This window comes from Pezoporus wallicus, unplaced genomic scaffold (genome assembly GCF_028554395.1).
Source record: "Pezoporus wallicus isolate ANWC-B61680 ecotype Strahan unplaced genomic scaffold, APGP_CSIRO_Pwel_v1 contig_1739, whole genome shotgun sequence".
Lineage (NCBI taxonomy): Eukaryota > Metazoa > Chordata > Aves > Psittaciformes > Psittacidae > Pezoporus > Pezoporus wallicus.
The window spans coordinates 2,204,259-2,219,317 of record NW_026637351.1 but is presented as its reverse complement, the minus strand read 5'-3'; the positions used below and the strand labels follow the sequence as shown (position 1 = coordinate 2,219,317).

The 15,059-nt window shown below is 41.9% G+C and overlaps 1 protein-coding gene across 1 annotated transcript in view; it reads left to right on the top strand.

The window, feature by feature from the left end:
- Positions 1 to 14,640, top strand: part of LOC130596963 (amine oxidase [flavin-containing] A-like) — a 38,014-nt gene extending 23,374 nt beyond the window's left edge. The window contains exons 6-15 of the mRNA XM_057405078.1: positions 2,338 to 2,479; positions 4,146 to 4,295; positions 5,530 to 5,689; positions 6,885 to 6,981; positions 8,264 to 8,317; positions 9,253 to 9,310; positions 9,742 to 9,839; positions 11,291 to 11,402; positions 12,742 to 12,804; positions 13,296 to 14,640. Coding sequence (XP_057261061.1) covers positions 2,338 to 2,479; positions 4,146 to 4,295; positions 5,530 to 5,689; positions 6,885 to 6,981; positions 8,264 to 8,317; positions 9,253 to 9,310; positions 9,742 to 9,839; positions 11,291 to 11,402; positions 12,742 to 12,804; positions 13,296 to 13,451 — 1,090 coding nt within the window. The 3' untranslated portion in view covers positions 13,452 to 14,640. The remainder of the gene's footprint in view (positions 1 to 2,337; positions 2,480 to 4,145; positions 4,296 to 5,529; positions 5,690 to 6,884; positions 6,982 to 8,263; positions 8,318 to 9,252; positions 9,311 to 9,741; positions 9,840 to 11,290; positions 11,403 to 12,741; positions 12,805 to 13,295) is intronic.
- The last annotated feature ends 419 nt before the right edge of the window (positions 14,641 to 15,059 follow it).

The following is a 15,059-nucleotide window of genomic DNA, read 5'->3' as shown; positions in this document are numbered from 1 at the left end:
CTCCGGAAAAGTTCAGACGCTGCTCCTTGTTTCAGCAGTAGTGCCTGCTGGGCCACCAAAACCCTTAGAGAGAAACAAGGCAGCTGATGAAACCTTTTTTGTTTCCTTTCCCTTCCGTGGCTGGTTTGTGCCTTATCCTGTTGAGTGCTCTGTGTTCATCCCAGCAAGCCTGTTGCTGCGCTTGCTCAGCTCTGCCCATTGTAGTGCACCCTCCCTCTGCTCCTGGGAAGCTGTCCTTGAATGACAGCCAGCTCTCCTGGCTCTTTGTCCTACAGGGTATTTTCCCATGAGACGGTGCCAAGCAGGTCCTTAAGGAGCATAAAATCAGCTCTTCCAAAGTCCAGGGCTGCTATTCTGCTGTTTGTTTTACTACTTTCAGGATTTTGAACTCCACAGTCCAATGGCCACTGTATCCAAGGCTGCCCTTCACCTTTGCCTCATCCAACAGGTCTTTCTTGTTGTGAGTAGCAGGTCCAAGAGAGCATCAACCCTAGTTGGCAGGAAGAGGGTCCAAGTTGTTGTATCACCTAGAAAATGGCCTGTGTTTTTTATATGTCTCTGAGGGACCAAACTGTATGAATAAAAATACCAAACAATGTTCAATAAGAGGTGATAACAACTGGAAATACACTTTTCTTCCTTTTCTTTTTCAATTAATTCTTTTTATAAGGCAAAGAGAAGTGTGCTCATGTAAGCTCGTGTCCCCTCTCTCTGTGCCGTCCGCTGTGCTATTCTGTAACACTCTCCTCCCCTTGTATTCAGTGACTTTTATGTGTGCAGCTGTGCTGTTTGCTCTTTCATTCTGACTGTGCTTTAGCCCTATGCCTGCAGCTTCCTGATCAAAACTTTCCATTTGCAATTTGTTTTGCTAGCTTAAATCTTGCTCCAGCTCCATGTGATATAGGGTACAGCTGTTTGGAATTGCTCTTGCTCTTGCTCTCTATGGCATTGTGGTTTGCTTTACCATTAGTTTTATGAGCCATTTGCCTGCAAACTCAGTTACTTTGAACTATCCTTCCTGTTGCAAGTGCTCTGGCTTTTTCTCTTCCAGTTTTTACTGTTCCTCTTAGTCAGGGAGCCAGTGGAATAAAAGCAGAACTTACAGATTATAGTGACCTCTCCTCTAACACACTTCTCTGCAAGACTGCTTCTACTACTGATGGTTTTGTGAAACTTCAGTTTTAATGGATAAGCTCAGCTGAAACATGTTTAAAAACTCAGTAAGAAGTCATTTTAGATCTTTAAGCCAAGGCAGATTTTTCTGCAAGTAGTTAAAAACCAAAGCACCCTAAAATTAAAAAAAAAAAAAAAAGCTCTTCTGCAGCATTTTCTCTCTGACTTGGGACAAGATTATAAAAGAAAATTTGCTTGTCATGTGTCACAGATCAGCATCTTCTGATCCTGGAGATTCTCTTCATATTTCTTAGGTGTGAACGTGTTACAGCTGTTTAGTGTGTTGATGCTTTCAGGATTGCAGCAGAGGGTTCTTGCATGCAGAATGTTTTCATACCCTGGTTTAAGAAATAGAGGTGACTTGACTTAATACCCAGGGAAATGAAGTTATGGAAGTTTATATGTTACGTGTTTTAGCCTAGATAACCTTCAAAATTCCTTCCTTTAAGATGATGATAAATTCATGTTGTTTTATGAAACTTTATTGAAATCAAAGACATTTCATCTTCTTTGCAAAATGATCTCAATTCTTTTAGCAATCTGTAGCCACAAATGAAAGAAATGTGAATAGATAGGTCCTCATGTCCTGCTGCTGGAACTCTGTTTACATTCATTGTGGTAGACAGCTGGTCCTCTCCTTATGTTTATGACAATGATTGCCAGTTTGGTTTCTCTGAGTTATTTACTATGTCTGGTTCTTGGTTTCACAAAAAGTCTGTGTATCAGTGTTACATAGGAGATGAAAATGTCTTGGCTAGTTGAGTCCCTCAGGACCCATCAGACCTTGGAAATGATGTGGTCGATGGGCTCCCCATGGAGATGAAATGCAAAAGAGTTTCACTAATAGGTTACCAAATGCATTCTTATGTTGAGAAAAATACTTGTTCTCATGAAAGGAATAGCAGCTGGGAAACTAAAGAAAGAACTAAGGTGAAATCAGCAGAATTTCTTACTGAATGGGTAAATGCTTTGGGGCAGAGAGGGGTGCTGACATAAAACCACTGAAACAGACTTGCTACAAATTAAAGTGACACACACAAAAATCACCTTGGTTTTTCTGACTTTGGAAAAGCAGCCATTGCTGAGAATAACAAAGAAAAACCTATAAGCAGTCAGAAACTCATGTTTACTCACTGGCTGCTTCTGCTTTTGTGTCTCATGCAGAGCTGTTAGAGAATTTGCCACCTTCTTTGTGAATGTCAACGTCACGTCTGAGCCTCAGGAAGTCTCCGCTCTCTGGTTCCTGTGGTACGTGAGGCAGTGTGGGGGCACAGCCAGGATTTTTTCTATTACCAATGGAGGCCAGGTATAAAATGTCTCATATTCTTCCTCCTCCCTTGAAACCATAAAAAACAAGTGGAGTATTATACTTGTCGAAGCCCTGCAGTTAATGAAAAGAGGGCAAAACACCAAGTGCATGTGGCACCGGAGACAGTTGTGTTCCCATGGACTGGAACAGCCCTCTTGGCTAACTCTGTACAATGAGGAATTTTATTAGCTAGGTTTTGGGATAAGCTGGGACAATTTAGTCAATAGTTCTTTCCTGCATTCACTTCAACAAAGTTCTTCTGTTGCTATTTTGTTGGTTTTTTTTGCCAATTTGTTTTCTATGAGTTACTTAGCACATTTGAATGTTTTCAAGACTTCAAAGCAAGTGTACTTCAAGTGCAATGTGTTTTTTTTGGCATTGAAGCCTCTAATGACAAGAATTGGAATTAAGTAGTGAAAGACCCTTCCTTCTTGGGACAGCTCGCATGGCAGCATGTTTTATGAGCTACTTCAGTGTTTCTCACTTTCAGAAAGCACATGTAGCATTTCAAACTTCAGCTACCAACAGCAAAACCAGCAACAGCGTCACACCCTTCCAAGTGTGCCAGGATAGGGAGACATTAAGGGAAGCTGCCTGGAGAAATGCAAAGACTCCATCAACATCTGTCTATTGGAGTAAGAAGAGGCAACTCTGTGTCAAGGATACAAGTAGAGCTGCCCTGGAGTAGGAGCAAGACCTGAGAGCCTTCCTCCCCAGGAACTCCTCATTTGCAACATTGCAGCCACGTCAGCAACTGCTAGACATTGCAACAAGAATTAGAAATAAAATTAATCCCAAGATACTTGTATCTAAACAAGACCTGGAGAAGGGAAAGCCAGCCTGGGAAGAGCACTTCCATTTCTTCATGGCCAGATGGGGCAATCTGTCTTGGTTTCTACCATCCCTCACTTTCCCCTCACCCCAGTACAAACCCGTTGAACAAAAATGCTAAGAGTTTCTGACTTGGTGGCCATTACGAGTCTTACAAGACTTCTTCAGACAGCCATTTCAGTCTTTCAGCAGATGCTGCCAAGACCAGCATCTTATATGTAGACGTGAGCTGCTTGATATAATGCTAACGGCTAGTAGATAAAAGAGTGCTACTGCTTCCCCTGAGCATCTGCACAGACATTGCAAGGAAATATGTGTCACAGGTTGTGCTTTTTTTCCAGACAGCATGTCTTCATGCCTTCCAGGGAGAGATAAAGCTCATTGTCTGCTGCACTTGAGGCCAGACGCAGCTAAAGATCTGTCTTACTCCTGCACTGGTGCAGGCTTACTGTATGGATGCAAGCTGGTGTCTTTGTCACACGAGAGGGCTTTGGTAGCACAGTGATGTGTAAAACACTCAAAACATGTTTTAATGAGGTGATATGTTTATACTAGCTGGAATACCTGCATTGTATGTGTTTGTTCACTGGGCTTCAAGAGTCTTTACTCCAGCAAATTGAGGAAACCATTGCAAATATGGCTTAGACAGAAATCCCCACAGAGGCTCAGGCTTATGCCTTTGCTCTTCTAAAAGTCTGTGCCACTTTATGCACCTTAGGACTTGCAGATCTGGCCTGGAGTTTCTTTATTATAAGCAGAAGTCTTATTGAATGTCATCATGATTAATGCTGGTGATATTTTTGTTTCTGTTTCTTTTCTGTTTATTTTTTAGGAGAGGAAGTTTAAAGGGGGCTCTGGTCAGATATCAGAGAAAATAATGGAACGCCTCAAAGGCAGAGTCAGACTCGAGAGACCTGTGGTCCGTATCGATCAGACAGGTGATAATGTCATTGTGGAGACTCTAAACCATGAGATATATGAGGTAATTTGATCAGAATAAAAGTAGAGTATGCATTTAGTGGGGGAATACATCTGCTGTAGCTCTTAGACAGATGTAATTAGGAAGTACCCAGTTGTGTGTGTCCATTTCTCGGACAATGCTGACACTCTGTGAAGCCTGCTTTACAGATTTGTTTATGACTGGGTCTCTTCTTGGTGTGCTGCTAATTAGCTTCTGTCATTACTCTGTCTTAATCACATTTTCTGTGATTATTTATTTTTACATTTTAGTTCTGCATTGAGACCATTTCAAAGAAAGAAAAAATAATGTTTCTCTTCATATAGAAGTTTCTGGTTTGCAGAACAACAAAAAAAGACATTTCAAACACCTTTAGTAAGATCTGGCCTCTGTGCAGTGGTGCTGTGAAATTCTCCGTCAGTAAATGATTACCTGCAGTGGGCACATAGGGTGGCAACTCCCTTCTGACCACAGAGGTTTGTGCAGGACTACCAGGGTCTGCAAGATCTCCATCTCACTGATGGCAGTGTTCCTGGGATATTTAGAAAATGTTAGCAGAAAGGGAAGGGGCTGTTTGAAAGAGAAGCTGGTCTAAGGATGTCCTGGAGGAGGGAATCTCACTCACCTGCAAGTTTTTAACCTCAGAGTAAAACCTCTTGCTTTTCCCTCCATGCCGGCTGGCTGAGAGCCAAGTTAGAGGAGGCAGGATTCCTGCATGACAGCACCTGATGGCGGAAGCGTCAGTTGTTACACAGTGTCACCCTGAGCCCTGAAACAGTGTCCTTCATTGCTCCAATCACACACAGTACCTGCAAGAGGGATAGAGTATGGGATTTTTTTGTTGTTGCTGTAACAGCTTATAATGTACAAATTATAAGCTGTTGTAACAGCTTATAATGGACAAATGTGGTTCAGATTTTTCTGGCCATGATAAAAGGCAATTTTACCTATGCAATAAGATCTGTCTTGTTCTATTTCTCATTTGTCTCCAGCCAAGTTTCGGCTCTGGTCCTGTAGTGTCTGGAAAGCTGTCAAGAATCATCTACCTACAAAAAAATATGCTTTTCCCATCTCCTTTCTCTGAAATGGCAGAATTATTTTGGTCACTTAGAAATATCAGTGTGGGAAAACTAAGTAGTAGAGTCAGGTGTGGGAAATCTGTTTAACAGCTAACAAGATCATCTTTCAAAAGTGTCCTGCAGGGTGAGCTCAGTGAGAGGCAGTGCCTTGTCTGTACTGACTGTGTTCTACATTTCAGGGCAAGTATGTGATCAGTGCTATTCCCCCAATCCTGACAACAAAGATTCATTACAAACCAGAGCTGCCACCAAAGAGAAACCAGTTAATTCAGCGTTTGCCTATGGGATGTGTCATAAAATGCATGATGTACTACAGGGAAGCCTTCTGGGAGAGGAAAGGTATGTGGGGAAAATGAAAGACTTGGGAAATAAATCCAATGGGGGGTTAAAGGTGCAAAACACCAAAACTAAACACGCAGAAAAGTGAAAGGTAAAGCTCTTAGAAAGGAGAGCTCTTCCTCCAAGCTTGAGTGCGCACCATGTCCCAGAGATGGGGCCAGAACCAAACAGAATCATTGTTGCTTGCTGAGGAGGGATGACTTAGAGAACAAGCATGATTTCCCTGGGAAGCATTGCTGAAAGCTGCAGCAGCAGGTCCCTGCTTCTCCCTGCCAGGGACAGTTAGTGCAGCGAAAGAGAGTTTATAGCAGATGACAAAGAAAGCTTAAGGTGTAAGCAAGACCTTTCCCTGGTTTTAATCCTCTGTTCTATAGACTTGATTGTCTCAGAGGGCTGGAAAATATAGGTTAGCTTTTTGTTTAACTCAAGATATTTTTTCCCCGTGCTGCAACATCTTGTGTTTCTCAGCTTTAACTGATATAATTTCGAGAACTATTTGTATGAGCAGATCAGTTTCCACTTCCTGTGTAATGATACTGAGAGTTGTACTGGGTGAGAATATTTCTTAATCAAAAGAGTATAAGTTTGCATGTTCCAGGGTATAAACCAGCCATTGGGATTAGAAAGAAATGTAGGCAGGTTTATACACTGTTATCTATATGGGAATTTTTACATGTTCATCTGAACCATGTACTGATGTGACACCAGATTAGGTGGCCCATGCTTCTGCTACAATGGTGTTATGGGACACCAATGCTGACAGTCTTATCATTAGCAAAATCAATACATGGTGTAAATTTGAGCCCACTGTGACCACATGCAATTACACTGGGTTTTGTTGCTGCTGTTGTTTTGGCCAAAGTTACTCATAGTTTTTACTAGATCTGTTTATTTTAATGTTTATTGCCCTCAGTATAGAGAGCCAGAGGGACCTGCAATAATCCAAAGAGATTCTTTGCTAAGTAATACTGGAATTTAAATATGACTTTTATGAGTCTGTGTAAAAAAATTCCCGGAGCCAGAGGGAAGAGAGGAGAAAGCCTGTTACAAAACCACTTCAGACATGTAGGTATTATTGGTGACAAAGGAATTACTGTGCAGCTCCTTTTTGGATAATCTTCCTTGCTCATTGCTATCAAAAATAATGATCAACAAGTTTCTCTGGAAATAATTTTCATTTCTTTCCCTCCCTTAGGTTATTGTGGTTCTTTTGTCATTGAGGATGAAGAGTCTCCAATTGGAATAACTATAGATGACACGAAACCTGATGGATCTTTCCCTGCCATTATGGGGTTAAGAGTCTCTAGCCTACACTCACAGATGTGTATTCAGTTTTGTATGAAGGAGTGGGAGGAGAAGGAAGAGGGGAAATGGCCAGGTTACCTCAGTGGTACTCAGTCCCACAGTCTTCATAGATACAGGAGAGTACTTCTGACAAGCATCTTATGCCTCTCTAGTCCATGTAACTTTTTAGGTGAAGCTTCTGTTACAAATAGCCTAGTACAAAGGAGTTGGCTGGGAAAGATTGACTGAAATCAGCTGTAGTTCATTCATGTAAGTTCATTCATTTTAACCATTCAGGTAAGGATTTTTTTGTTGTTGTGGAGCAGATATAGAAATAAATCCCTTTCTCACCTAGCTTTATGAGCCTGTGTTTGGCTTATGTTGGGCCTTGTGTTTAGTGCCTGGGCCAAAATGAAAGTACAGCTGTCCAAGAAATCCTAATTTGCCTCCTTTCGCCATTGTGCTGAGGCAAGACAATGAACATCAGCTGGTGATTGAGTGGGACAGCAGCTGTGCAGTGTAGAAATGGGAACTCTGAAGAAACTGCCAAGTAAAAAAGTTGTAGTTTGGACAAACAGGTATGAAATATACGGAATAGCTAGCTTTTAAAATAGGTTGAGCCAGTGTGAGCAAACAATCTTTACAAGTGTTTCCACTGTTGAGTGAGACTGCCAAAAATGGCCAATATAAATGTCAGGCAACTACTCCTTAAGTATCTGGCAAGGAAAGCTTACCACTTCTACTGAACTGTGCATGTTTATGGCCATGTTCAAGGCTTAAAAACTTCCATGGCTTGAGAGCAATAAGCCTCCCCCAAACCCCATACGGCAGATAGTTTCCTGCTTTCTCCCTGTGGATTTATGCAGCTTTCTAAAAGAGTGCAGGAACATCATCACACAAGTATCTCCACTAAGGTCAGATGAACTAATTGCCAAACATGTTTCCTTCAAGCTGAATAAATATCAATCCCAGTTCTTAACAGGACTGGTCCATGACACTGTGCAGTGCTTGTCAGAGCAGCAGATTCCCATCACCTGCTAACACCAAATGACATGGGCAGCGGTTTGGCCAGCTGTCTGCAAGTCTTCAAAAGCTTAAGAAAACTCAGGGTCTCCATCCTTTTGGATAAGACCTAGCTGTAAGAGGGTAGGCAGTGCAGGCTGGTAACTTGTAATTATTAAGTAATGAGGTATGACGAAAAAAAATTTGGATTAATTTCTAGGAAGACCTTGCAAATCAGCCAGGGTGCTGACACTGAGTGATATTTACATGCCATATTTTTCTTTTCAGTTTCATCCTTACCAGAAAAGCTGTTAAATTGGCCCATCTCAGTAAGGAAGAGAGGTAAGAGTTCAGAAACTGCAAACATTTCAGAAGCCAGTCAGTTCTCTGGAATAGTTCCCCACAGGAATGTGTGTGAATATGTGTGTGCATACTCATGTATACACATTCTCAGCGCAACTACTAATATGGAAACTGGGGCAAAGATTGAGCTTCTAGCATAAACAGGCCAAGACACAAATGCTAATAGTCATCCAGGTAGGGATGAGTCTCCAAGTCCTGCCCACTCTTCTATGTTATGACATAGCATCTCTGCGTCTTTATGTGAACTGAAGAGATATTTCCTACCACATTCCCAGGCTGCATCCCAGCTGAATGGTGCTTCACCCTAGGGATATAGGGAGCACTGACATACATAGTTTCTGGTGTCCTCCACATTCACACCAGGCGACAAACTTTTTAAACCTCCACGTTTACAACAGCATGGGTTTTCCTTTAGCCTGTGAAACAAGCAAGCAGTACTCTCTAAAAGGGATTTTGGGTACACATGCAAATGAAAAAAGAGCTCTGCTTAGGAGTGTGAATGGTATTCTCCAGATCATATTTTGTTGAGAGCTATAGTAAATCTGTAGAGATTTTGCTGATTTATGTTGCTTCTCTTCTGGTCTTACACCAGTGAACATGAGAATGAATTGGCTCTGCATACTAAAATAACTGTACAAAGATTTATTTTTTTAGAGCTCATTGCCAAAATCAACCTTCATTTCACATTCCCTAGGTCCATTTTGGATGTCACATTTAGGCATCAGCATTTGAAATATTTATGTTGAGATAAGAACATGAAATCAGACTTAAAACCAAAGCCAAATTCAGCTTTCTGTCCAGTATATTGTAGTAAATGTGATGTTTTTATATAACAAAAGCAGCAGCGGAGAAATTTTTTCTGCCTTCCCTTTTTTTTTTTTTTTTACCGTGACTCTGATTTTATTTTCATATAGGAAGACGAAGATCTGTGAGGCATATGCCAAGGCAATGGGGATGGAAGAGGCTTTACATGTAAGGAATGAATGCCTGTTTTCACCTCTGTTGTACAGTAATGTTCCTCCTTTGTTCTGAAAGAGGGAGCCAAAATTCTTGGTACCTAAATTGTGTGCCTGAAATTGCATATTGTTCCATACAACCCATACTCTCAAAGGGAGGGCAGCAGCATCTAGTACAGGAAGAAAAGAGCTGCCAGTATCACTCTTTACAGAAAGGAGAAGGCAGTGCATGGTTTAATTTGTCCTGTCCTTTCCCCATGGGAGGCTAGTGCTTCTGTAAGAGTGAAAAGATTCATTTTGTGCAGATGGATAGCATTAGCCAGATGACAGGATGGTCCTTTGACAGGTATCCTTAGCCTGGTTTTCCCCTCTTAAAAGGAAATTTGGATTTTTATTTCCAATTTCTCTGTCACTGTCTCACTCTCTAATGTTTGCTAATACTTACAGCCTGTTCACTATGAAGAAAAGAACTGGAGCATGGAACAATATTCAGGGGGTTGTTACACAGCCTACTTCCCACCAGGCATAATGTATTCTTATGGAAGGTAAAACACAGAATTCTTTGCTTTCTATTATACATTCCTTAGCTCGTGTGCAATTATACAACTTATGCAACAAACTTATGGCATATGTAGCATACTGGAGGAATGCCAACCCTCATCCTTCTTCCCTGCTCTTCAGCTAATAAGGATCTTACTACTGACTTTAATAACAGCAGTGGTTCTCTTGTGACTTTCAAGGAAAGAAGACACGGTCACAAGGGGACCTGTTAGAACCACAAAACCTTTCCCCACTAGGCTACTTACAGTATTTGCTGCTACCCAATATTTTCAGCAGATCCCTTTAATGCTTTCTAAGACCTTGAGGGCACACATCTTGGACAGATGAAAAGTCGTCACTGACTGTAGGTGGAGCATGAGGTTCTGATAAAGCTGGTTGAGTCACATCACAAGGGGAAGACATACATTTCCCTTACATGAAAACTTATTTGCTCCTCCACCCAGCAAAGCCTCCCATGCCCTCCCCATGCAGAATTGTTGTATTCCTGAAGAAATGCAGTAGATAATACTGATTAATATTAGGTATATTCCTGAAAAGTTTGTGGAAGGCATGGCTCAGCACTAACAGGAACAACCAGACAAGTCTTGTATCCATAATCAAAGACCAGACAAACGATGCAGTACATGGCAGCATGAGCTGCATAGGATGTCCATCATGGAGTTACTTCCTGTCTCTATGCCAAGATGCATGTGGGAAGAAGTCATCTTGTGCATAGACTCTTCTGCTGTAATTTATCTGAACACTTGATGGGTGATGTCTCTGACCTGGGAAAGCTGGTGTCAGGCAGACAGGAAAAACCTAACTGGGGGTTAAGTGGGAGTCCATAGAGCAAGCACATCTTTCTATGGGAAAGGGAGCTTATCACCTAGGGCTGGGTTAACTGGGATGCTTGTGCAGCTTTGCACAGCTGAGGGGCTGGCTTATATGACCCTGCAGGGCAAATGCAACTTTCTGAATGATAAGGCCTTCAGCTGCCATCCCCTTTTGGCAGGATGAGCAGTCAAGCAAGTCTAGCCTCCAAATGGAAGCTGGTATTAGTGACCCACCACTGCAAAAACATCATTCACATCCCATTGTAATGACAGGATAACAACAAAGCTGCCATGCAGAAAACATAAATCTATCAGCTGCACTGTATTTCTGGAGGCTGTTCGGATTATCCTTTATCCCAGCACTAAAATAAGTCTCATACTATTTTGGACAGAAGCTGGCCACACTGATTTATGCCTTAGTTTTTCGCTTTCTCAGATCTTGAGTGTTGTATATAGAAGCAAATACGTGCTCCTGCAGGGACGGCTTATTGCACCATGCTCCCCAGCCCAGGTCTGCAGGAATTCTGGATAACTGAGAGCCCCATCAAAGTCCATAAGTTGCTTTTAGAAAGATCATCACCTTCCTGTTACTTTTCATCTTACATTCTCCACTTGTTTTGAAGGATCATTCGCCAGCCCATTGACAGAATCTACTTTGCTGGCACGGAGACAGCTACCCAATGGAGTGGATACATGGAAGGAGCCGTACAGGCAGGAGAGAGAGCAGCCAGAGAGGTACATACCGTTGGTTTGCTTTCAACATCTCTATTAAAAGGCTAAAAAGGATTAAGTACAGCTTGGAGGGTCTGATTTTGTGCATCACAACCTGTAATTGTGTAGAAGCTGCTAGAGTTGATGAGGAAGAATCCCAGAAAAGGATATGAACCAACCCCTTTTTTTTTTTTTTTTTTTAAAATGAACAAACAGAACAAACAACGTTACTTAGTTTGTTATTGAATAAAGTGAAACCGAGAATCTCACATTATGCAGTGTGTTGCTGTGCTGGAGACTCAAAATGAAGCTCATGCCCTGTACCCCATGTCTAGAGGGAAAAAAACCTACAACCTGCTGCTGCCCTTAGATATACTACCACAGTGTCTAACAAGTTAATCACAGTATGCTTTAAAAGTAATTTAAGTCATTATAAATACTTGCAGCTGTTTCCTATTCAGCAATTTGTAAATCTGAGCATTGTTCTCATTTTTGATCAGTCCCGTCTGCTTCTCCTTTTGCGAGAGAGTACAGTTAGCTCTCCTTTATGAATTTGTAATGGGCAGCTCTGATAAGGGCTAAAACTCCTCACAATGACACACACTGGGCTAGCTTCCCAGTCACAGTGAAATCCCTTTACAGCAGTCTGGAAGGAAGGGTAAAAAAACACATTAAAGGGTATACATTACAGTTACATCTGCTGTACGGCAGAGCCACAGAACTGTTATTTAAGGGAAAAATCAGCCCTTTGCTTCCGTTTGACAGACCATCATATTTATCTTATAATCATCATTACTTGCTTTACTTCAAGTCACCTAATTTGTCTTTTCTATTTTCCATGCCAGTGAGCAGTAGCTTCAAAGTCGGTGAGCTGTCTCTTCTGGAGACACTCATTTGCCCTCAAGAACCTCCATGATTGTTACAATCAGTTTATTCTCAAGAAAAATCCTTTATGAGCTTTGTACTGCCAAGAGATAACTTCATGATGTATGCTTTGAAAGCTTCAGAGTTGTATTTCTCTTTTTTCTAGTTTGTGATCACCCCTAATAGGCTTTGCATCTTGAGTGCATGGTGGTAATCTCACCTTTCCATTCTCAAACTGTGACATGAAAAAACATTTATATTTGTACTCAGGAAAAAAATGGAAATAAGCATCTGGAGAAGTTGCAGTTCATGGGGATTTCTGAGTCCTAATTTTTAGAAATTACTCTCTGAAATCACAATACATATTCTGTTTCAAAGCGCTTTCAGGTGATCATAGTTATGCCTTTTAACAATGTCACTTTGTTCTGACCTGCTCTCCTTTTCCAAAACTGGAATTTTTTTTTTCTCTCTGGTGGAAAAAAAAAAAAAATTCTTGTAGATATTGCACAGAATGGGGAGGATCTCAGAGAATGAAATTTGGATGCCAGAGCCAGAGTCAAAGGTAAGCCAGACTTTTTCATTGTTACCTGACCAGGCACACACCCCTCAATAAGGCTGCAGTCCCTGCTTCAGTGACTTCTGTGGGGCCTGACCCCATGCAAGGTTTTGGTTACCTCCCATGCTGATGGGATTAATTCTTTTTGTCTGAGGAATATGGTTACTCCTGTTAGAGGTGGATGTGGATGGCAAAGAGCCAGGGACAAAGATTTCGAGCCACGGGGACTGCAAAATGCAGGAAATCAGCCTAGTTCTGCCCTGTCTCAGGCCATGGTTTTAAGCCAAATGTAACCTCTTTCTTGTCACAAGTAACTCCACCTTCACTGCCTTGTGGCTTTTTAGGATGACAGAAAATAGGTGTTCCATAGCTGTGGCACTCCTTTCCCTCGGTCTGGTCCTTGGGGTAAACCTGTGACCTCTCCAACCTGGCATGGGACGTTTGCCGCCTCCTTGCTCAAGCAGTGAGGGAGGGTAACCATCTCCTCTCTCCCCCAGGATGTCCCAGCCCTACCGTTCACCACCAGCTTCTGGGAGAGGAACCTGCCCTCTGTGCCGGGACTGCTGTGCCTGCTTAGCTCAACCATGTGTTTCACCTCTGTGGCTGCTGCAGGGCTGTTTGCCTATAAAAAAGGACTACTAGTTCAAAACTAGCAGAGACCGCGTGTCTGGTGAAAGCTGCATACTCTTTCTTCTTCCCTTTTACCAGATGAGTGCTATTTTTGGAGAGAAGTGGCATGGACAGCTGGAAAGGGCAAATGTTCTTGTGATTTTTCTTTTTAGTACCACAATTAAGGTATCAAATCTCCTGCCATTGCTACTGGCTAACCAGAAAAAAGTCAGCTGTGGAGGTGTTTTTTAAATATGCCTTTTCCTTGTCCATTTGTTTTGATTGGACATGATAATATTGATGGCATATTCCTGATGCAGGCAAAGCAAAATGCAAATCACGCCTTTGTCAAAAGGCAAATGGGCCTTGGAGAATGCATTCATTATCACTCACCACTTAATTTTTTACCACACAAGGTAATAAATGCCTTTATGTATTCACCTTGGTTAGCAGCTCAGAATATCTGAGGTTATTCCCTGCTTTACAGAATAGATTAGCATGCCAATCAGATGTAGAATTGCCAAATTAATTTTCAAATGCCTTTGATTAATTATTAATCATCACAATGTGAAACTTTACCATGAGCTGGATGAAAAGAGGTAATTAGCAGGAAGCAGCTCTCTAAACAGCAAGAGGAAGCATGAGTGGACTTTATTCTGCCCACTTTCTAGCAAATAGCTATGCTTACCTATTCTGAAGTATGTCTGCATCTGTGTGGCACTGCCATGGTGTGGTTCTGGCTTACTTCCTGGCCCAAGAGCACCCAATCCAGCCCAGACATTTGCTGTTAAAGCAGAGTGAAATGAATTAGCAAAGTTAAAGCCCCTTCAGATGGCAGCAGGTGCTAGCTGTTTTCCAAATGGCAGCAGCTTCCTGGCTCCCTGTCAATTCGCTGCCCCTCATTTTGCTTGTAATCTGTACTGCCTTCCTCCAATAAGGAGGAATATATTTGGGGCTTGAATTACTGCCTTGTAAATTACAGTAATTGAATGCATCTGCCTGTTCTGCTCTTATTCTGTACATGATACACTTAAAATAATCACTTTAGTGTTTAACTGAAGTCTGGAATATATGTTTCACAGCATACTACCATTCTGCAGTCTTTTTGCCTTGAAATGTGAGCATTGTGTGTGTCCATGGACTCATCTGTCACTCAACACGGGTGAAATGTGCCTTTCAATGGTCCTGAAACCTTGATAAGAGGAGCTCTTCTATAAACTTTTCTTCAGATTCTTTCTTGCCTTGTTTTTTGTGAGTTTGTGGAAGATGGTGTTTCTCTACTGTGTTAAGTCACTGCGCACATCACATGCAGCAGCCACCAACCTCTGGTTCTGCTCGACATGATCCATACATATACACCTGCAGAAATACCTACCTACCCAAGATGACTTCACTCCTAACCTCCACTTTAACCGCATTTGTATGTCCTCTCACTTTTTTCGTACAAAAGCCTTGTAGACAATGCAAGTGCAGACCAATTACAGCCTAGGTGATGGTGGACTCTGAACCAGAAGCCATTTCCTAAGGGAAAGAGTGCTTCAGGTGGCCCTGTGTCATCAGATGTGAGTGAGTGCTCCCGGTGCCAGTGTTAAGTATCACACAGAAACGGCCATACAGACAGTGCATGTCTCCTGAGCTACTTTGTTCACTGT